Source organism: Carassius carassius, chromosome 29, assembly GCF_963082965.1.
Source record: "Carassius carassius chromosome 29, fCarCar2.1, whole genome shotgun sequence".
NCBI lineage: Eukaryota > Metazoa > Chordata > Actinopteri > Cypriniformes > Cyprinidae > Carassius > Carassius carassius.
In genome coordinates, this window is record NC_081783.1 from 23,592,911 (window position 1) to 23,600,461 (window position 7,551).

General features: G+C 38.0%; 2 protein-coding genes across 3 annotated transcripts in view; both read right to left on the reverse strand.

The window, feature by feature from the left end:
* Positions 1–2,269, reverse strand: part of LOC132109941 (CRACD-like protein) — a 57,341-nt gene extending 55,072 nt beyond the window's left edge. Inside the window, exon 1 of one of the 2 annotated variants that reach the window (XM_059516424.1) lies at positions 2,160–2,204. The gene's annotated coding sequence lies outside the window, so the exon portion shown is untranslated. Of the gene's footprint in view, positions 1–2,146 lie in introns of both variants that reach the window. The other variant, XM_059516423.1, reaches the window with a different exon arrangement.
* Positions 2,270–2,405: 136 nt separating this feature from the next.
* On the reverse strand, positions 2,406–3,934 carry LOC132109943 (lysozyme g-like). The gene is made up of 4 exons (XM_059516427.1): positions 3,561–3,934; positions 3,253–3,449; positions 2,887–3,025; positions 2,406–2,767 (listed from the first exon to the last, which is right to left on the reverse strand). The coding sequence occupies exons 1-4, from the start codon at positions 3,655–3,657 to the stop codon at positions 2,634–2,636; spliced, it is 567 nt and encodes a 188-aa protein (XP_059372410.1). The 5' UTR covers positions 3,658–3,934; the 3' UTR covers positions 2,406–2,633.
* Between the last annotated feature and the right edge of the window lie 3,617 nt (positions 3,935–7,551).

A 7,551-nucleotide genomic window follows, 5' to 3' on the forward strand; every position in this document is an offset into this window, starting at 1 on the left:
ATTGAAGAAATGTGGCAAAACATCTCTGGAGAGAACCTCATATTATTAAATTCAAAAGTGCTTTCCATATTTGGATCAACATTTGTGAACGCACATTTTCTGCAATGTCGCGCGTCAGGTCATGCTCCCGTTCGCGTCTTACAGACTGCATCTTAAAGCCTCTTATACTTTCTGCGTCTGCGAGTCCGCTATGGACCGCTAGGCAGGCATGATGTAAACATCGCCATCGGAGAATGTGTACCAAGGCTCTGAGCAGACGACCGCGCGGACAGTTGCGCGTGGTCAGTCTTCAAAAGCACAATAGCTTATGTTCAGGCAGTGTGAAGAAGCCCATTGCCAATCGAACCAATCGGGCCAGGCTCGGACTTGTGCGGTAAATGAACGGTCATGTAATGTGTTTCGATAGCGCGAGAAAGATGCGAAAACGTATGCTGAGTAGTTGAAACGGAGGCTTGCCTCTGACGATTACGTTTTGGTAGCACCAGCAACTAAAGCAAAGTCTGAGGTGTGGAAAAGTTCATTTAGTGGAGAACTTTGCAGCAGTATTTTATTTCTTATTCTTTTTTTATTTTATATATATTTTATTAAAAAGTATTTAAAAAAAAGTGTAAACAAATTGTTAAAAAAAGTTTATAGTAATAAACAACCTGCAGTTTAGTGTTTGCATTTCTTAGTATCACTGTTACTAAATACTACTACAGTTTTACTAATATTTTGCAATTAGTTCTTATTTTCTTATTTATCTTCTGTTTTATTTTTAATGTTAAATTTTTGACAATTTTGTGTTTATAATTTTCATTAGTTTTTTTTTATATATCTATATAATTTTTATTAATTCATATTTTTTATATTTGAATTAATTATAGTTAATGTTTATTTCAACTATGGACTTAAAAACTGTTTTAACTATAATAACCCTGCTTTTATGTCTTTACTAGATAAATTTGTATAGCTTTGCAATTTGATAAAAACATTTTTAAAATAACTGATATATAAATGTAGTCTCTCAATTATAACGAGGTCATAAAATGGCATGGAAATATAGAATTGTCATCAAGTCAAGAAGAACAGCTTTATTGTGGCAAGTCAATTTAACAAAATTAAAAAAAGGTAATTTAAATATATTTAGATTAATTATAATGTCACCACAGCAGGCAACTCTAAAAATACTAATTGCACATAGCATGACAAAAGATAGGCATGATTCTGAGGCCTAATTCAAAATGATTACTTTGGTCAGAAACATAAGGAGAAGAAATTGATCATGAGGCTGTTCTTTCTGTACAGTAATCAACAAACACACACACACACACACACACACAATGAGAGCAAGAAAAGCGTAATTTGATCTTCTCAGGGCAGCAGGCGCCACAGAAACTGTTAACACAGATAGGGCATTTTCCCCAAAGAACAGAAAAAAACAGCAATTCATGATCTAGAATACACTTCTTTTGTTTCTTGTAACAGTTTATTCTTACAGGCCTTGAAATGTTTAAAATTAATTTTCCAGACAAGTTGGTAGTTAGATCATAGGCTACTGTTAAAATAGTACTTAGATTTACATGCAGCAATGATTATATATGGGCACCTGCCTATTTATTCCAAAAAGTATGTAATCCATAGGTGATCTTGCTTTTTTTTTTCTTATATCTCCCGAAATATATTCAATCAGTCAATCGTAATTTTGTGGTTCTCGAAATGTTTAAAATAAGAAAACAAAAGGTAAACAACAACATTAACAACTAAAACGTTTGAAAACATTTAACTTAAAGAGGTACTTATCATTTCTTCGTGTTTTTGAAAACAGAAAATGTAAATACTACGTAAAACGTAGAATATTTAGGCATTATATGTCAGCTCGATACTCTGAATATTTACATTATTAGAGCACTACTAAATGTTCTGGAGTTTTCTTCTTTTACATTACAAAACATTATTTAAAAAGCCATATTACTATAAACAACCAAATAACAAATCGCTAGCTACTCAGAGTAACATTATTCACTGAACTTAGCGGAAAGTGATGGAGATGTTCGCTTCCCAAACAACCGCTTTGTCGCGCACGCGCAGTCAACTAAAAAACCGACAAAAAGCCTCCACGGAACCAAATTCGTTCATTAATGCGTTAACGCAGATATGTACTTACAAAGTGAAGAAACCCCTAGAGATATCTGGTCATCCTTAAGCGAGCGAAACATCAGGGACCTTTATAATGACATTCTCCAGTGTCATGTGTGTAAGTGCAGGAATCAGGATGAGGCTCAACATCGCCCTCTGTCTTCGACAACACACGCTTTCAAAACCTGCTTCTACTTCAGGAGCAAAGAAGAATAGTCTACACAAGAGGCTAATTTAATGTAGATTTGGAAAGACTTCATAAGACCGTTGTGATAAAAAAAAGTTGACACATGATTGGAGTGAATATGAGCTTTATTTAATCAAATCTCCATTAATAGCAGGAAATGCACTGTGTAGTTTCATTTTGAAAACACCACAAACTCTTAAAAGAGAAAGATTACATCAGCATCTACTAACTATTTCTAACTAACCAAAGCAACACAGTAGGCCTAATATTAAGGATCAGGACTGGTGGTTCTCACTGTTCTAATAGTAGTGTTTACTGTTGTTTTTCTTCAGTAACCCTTGCATTTGAACCACTGGGCTCTGGCGACAACATCATTGGAGTAATCACCGCCGGTGGTGGCCACGTCAATGCGTTCATACGCTTGGATATTCTTCAAGCCTGCGTTGTAGGCTGATATCCCCCCTGAAACAGATATTATACCACATCAATTATATTATACAACATGAGAGTTAAGTGATGAACTTGTATTTTGTCTTTTTATGCTATTTATATTTATTTATCTCAGTGTAAACCCAACCTACCTTTAAAGCATTGCTCTTGAGTCCAGTTGGGGAATTTTACTTTAATTTCTTTAATGAAGCTAATGAGTATCTCAGTAGCTTGTATGATATGCAGCTCACTGTCCCATGTACCAGTTAGAGAGTGGTAGCGTTTGTCAACCTAAAATAAACATAATCAAAAGAGAAAGATTCAAAATTTTCAGAAATATTGAATGCACTCTGCATATTTCATGCTTGTATAAAAATGTCTTGCATGCGATATCTACAACTTACAGTTACGAGTCAGCTTTAGTTTATACTCACACACCTTAAATCTTATCTTATGACTCCTGTGCTTTCTTATGTTACTATATTTTGAAATAGAGTAAATCAGTTCTTCTGACCAACCTGCATGAGGCCAAAGCAATAGCCTTTGTTGCACCATCCATCCTTCAGGATGGCTCCGGCTCTGGTCTCTCTGGATATGATGGCAGCAATCACAGCTGGGTCCATCTGCTTTGCTCTGGCAACTTTGATAATCATACTCTTGTATTTCTCTACCCGGACCAGATCAATCTCAGCCAGTTTTTTGGAGGCTTCAACCCCTATTACAAGTTGGAAATGTTAATACATACTGTAATGTGGTGCACTTTGCATATTTTGACAAATAAAACAAAAGAGTCACATTTGATTTGAACATATTCATGCAGTCTCACCCTTTATGGTTAATTTGTCTAGTTTTGCTGTCACCTCTGATGCACCAGTGGTGTCTATTTTCAGGATGTCTCCATAAAGGCATGCTAGAAACAACATAGAAAATATCACCTGAAACCCTTGAATAATTATTTATGGAGAAAATGTATGCAGTGCTCACAATATATATATATAAAGTATGAAAAAGGTCAGAACCAAATATTATAAGACTTACCCATGATGTTGATGTAGAACTGCTCTGAAAGAGCAAATCACTGAGTTTTGATTAGACTTGTCACTAAATCAGACCTCAGCAGGGCCTTATTATATATGATCATAGAGGGAGTGGTTTCTCTTTTTTCCCAGATTTTTTTCCACTAAGGTGTGGAGAAATTTAATTTTACAAAATCTGCAACTCTGAAGTTTACTAAAATCTCTCTCTCTCTCTTTAAAAATTGTGATCATATTATTAGATCACACCCAAGCAAGTGACCTAATAAGTGGGAAAATTTATCAGGTGGAGACTTCATAAACCTCAAAAAGGTATAACCACTTTTGATGAATGTAGTCAATGACAAATGAATGTAAAACTGTGGGAAAGTTTTTGTTTGTGTGGAAATGTTAGCACTTGTGCCAGTGGAAAAAAAAAATTATATGCCAAATCTGCTATTTCTGCTAAATCTGCTTGCAGACAAGAGGTTGAGCAGCTGGCTGTCTGGTGCAATCTTAACAACCTGGAGCTGAACACGCTCAAAACAGTGGAGATGATCGTGGACTTTAGGAGAAACCCCCCTGCACTTTCCCCACTCACCATCATGAACAGCACTGTGACTGCAGTGGAGTCATTCAGATTCCTGGGAACCATCATCTCTAAAGAGAACTGTTCGGACTGCTAAAAGGATTACTGGTACTCCCCTGCCCACCCTTCAAGAACTGTATACATCCAGAGTGAGGAAAAGGGCTCAGAAAATCACTCTGGATCCCTCACATCCAAGTCACCCCATCTTTGAGCTTTTGCCATCTGGCCGGCGCTTTAGAGCCACAACCAGGACAGTCAGGCACAAGAACAGTTTCTTCCCCAGGGCAATCTACCTCATGAACAGTTAAATGTTCCCCACTTATGCAATAAAAACGTGCAATATCCTAATATTTATTTGTTACCCCTCCATCCTAGTACATCCCTGCATCTTACTCAATCCTATTCCATTATCATTAATAGCACAATTGTTTATACTACTAATTTGCATTTTTTTTTGTCTGTGTGTTGTTATCTCTGTGCACTGGAAGCTTATGTCACTAAAACAAATTCCCTGTATGAGCAAGCATACTTGGCAATAAAGCTCTTTCTGATTCTGATTTCAAAACTTCCTTGATTAAATGTTAACATTTGTAGCAAAGCATCCGTGAAGGTAGGTGTTTAAACCTCGGCTTATTCACGGCTGGGAGTCCGTTGATCACAACAACCAAGAGGGACTTCCTTAACACAAAGATAAATGAACATTTATACCATGTAATTAAGTAAAAATCAATGTCACTCCAGTCTTCTTCACTGTAACTGGTTATACTGATCTGGTCATTGGTTTGAAATATGACTGTTAGTTCTACAATTTTAAGCACTTTTTGGGTAAGTATAGATTATTTAACCATAGCTACACAGGTCTTTGATCTGAGCATCCTTAGTCTGCACTTTTCTGAAATGAGCATATAATTTTGACTCCTTCTGTTGCCCATGTACATTTAGGAAAGAAAAATGATAAGGCGATTAAGAAGTACATCAAAGCAAAGAAAGCTAAAACTAACATACTGCGTAGATCCCTAATATAATCATTTTAATATGGATATGGGAAGACCATTCACCAGAGAGACATGAAAGATACTTGATTTGAGTGAATAAAAGTGTTTTATTTCATCCCGACAAATAAAATAAAAAAACTAAATAAAGAACAGTGAATACTGATTGGAATAAAAAAAAAAACAGTGTTCTTCAAGTAACCTTTGAACCACTGGGCTCTGGCTACTACATTATTAGCATAGTCACCACCTATTGTGCCCACATCCATGCACTCATGATATTCCCTTTGAAATAGACTAAGGTGAAGGACCTAGATGCCCCAACTGGACCTGCTTGCAAGGGGGCATAGCCATATGTGGAAATTTACCAACAGAAGATCAGTTGTCACAAACAAACAAATACTTCTTATGCATATCTCTTCCTGCAACCGTTGAGTCGAAACACACAAACTGAAGGAGCGGATGTTACAACCACTTACATCCATGCACAAATCTTTTAAATACCCTCTTCCGCTTCCTCATAGGTTGCCTAACAATCATAAACAATGAGTGACTACCACACCATACCTCACGCTAAAGAAGCATATGCCAATGCTACTGGTTCCACAAACCAATGAGACAACCACTGTTTAAAAACCTGCTATCCTTTATTGTGACCTCCGAAACAGACAATATGCTGCTCAGACAGTCTAAAATGACTAGACCTGTCTAGATAAGCATGTGAAGTGCAAATGGGACATAAAGTATGTGAATAAAGGATGTGTCCCCTGAAGAGAAAATGCTCTGAACAATGTAGAAAGCACTTTAGGCGCATAGCCACTTCGGGGTTGCAGTCTATCCGTCATGCTTACCAAACTCCAAACAAGCAGTATCCATAAAATGTGCATGTAAATCACCCACTTTCTTCGAACACATTAAAGCAAGTAAAAGCATCGTTAAAAGCAATGAGAACACTTTCAGTTCTGTTGCATAAAGCGGTTTGAAAGTTGGCATAAGCACCAAAGACAGATCCAAGAAAGGTACCATATTTGAGCGCTGGGGTTGCAGCTGCCTCGCTCCTCAGAAACCCTGCTCCAAAAATATACTTCCCCACTGAGCAACAATCGATGAAATAATGGAAAGCTGAAATAGCTGCCACATGCACAAGGTAGACTGTGTGCATCCATCATCTAAACCATTGGTCTCAAACTCAATTCCTGGAGGGCCACAGCTCTGTTTTGCTCCAACCCTAATCAAACACACCTCATCCAGCTAATAAAGGTCTTCAGGATTACTAGAAACTTCCAAGCAGGTGTGATTTGGAGTTGGTTGAAGCTAAACTCTGCAGATCTGTGGCCCTCCAGGAATTGAGTTTGAGACCACTGATCTAAACAGTCTATAAGAAATGCTAAAATTATAGAAAAGCAAAGCTGGCCGGGTCTTTATTCCTCACTTTAGTGAAAACCCTCTTTTTAGGACAAATGGGGATCTGGTCAAAGGGGCTCTTGCTTCTGCAATTGTGTACAAAACACTTTGCTTTGACCCCTTCCAGTTTGCATATTGGTCAAGTCCCTCGACCGATGACACCATCACCACTGCCCTTCACTCAGCCCTCACACATCCTGATGAAAAAAATCATATGTCAGATTGCTTTTAGTAGATTTTGTTCAGCTTTCAAAACAATCATCCCTCAACAGCTCATTTACAAACTGGTCGAGCTGGGGCTCAATGCCTTGCTGTGCAACTGGATGTTGGACTTCCTGACTGGCAGACCTCAGGCAGTACAGGTCTGCAGTAACACATCCAGCACCATCACACGGAACACAAGATCTGTGGTGAGCCCCACCCTCTTCACTCTGCTGACCCATGACTGCATACTGTCACACAACTACAATCTCTTCTTAAAGTTGGGGATGGCAGGACTATGGTGGCTCTCATTAGCAACAGAGATGAGTCAAACTACATAAGCGAGGTGAGCCACCTGGCCGGGTGATGCAGTGACAGCAATCTCTCTGAATGTGGAGATGAAGTAGATTGTAGTTGACTTCAGGTAAGTGCACACTCAGCATGCTCCTCTGGCCATCGATGATGCAACTGGAGAGAGTGATCAGCACCCAGTTTCTGGATGTGCACATCACAGAGGACCTATGTATTTAATCTGTATTCATCTATTTTGTTTTTTGTTTTACATTCGGCTGCTAGTGTTTAGTGTTATCTGTATGCAACAAGGGTCTGAGAGTAACA

Bases quoted from the DNA above. Each gene is read 5' to 3' on its own strand.
- LOC132109943 (XM_059516427.1), bottom strand. From the start codon at position 3,657: ATGTTGTTTCTAGCATGCCTTTATGGAGACATCCTGAAAATAGACACC. The intron at 3,450-3,560 runs GTGAGACTGCAT...AACTTGTAATAG, and splicing joins AGACAAATTAACCATAAAGG to GGGTTGAAGCCTCCAAAAAA. The intron at 2,768-2,886 runs GTAGGTTGGGTT...TATCTGTTTCAG, and splicing joins TCAAGAGCAATGCTTTAAAG to GGGGGATATCAGCCTACAAC.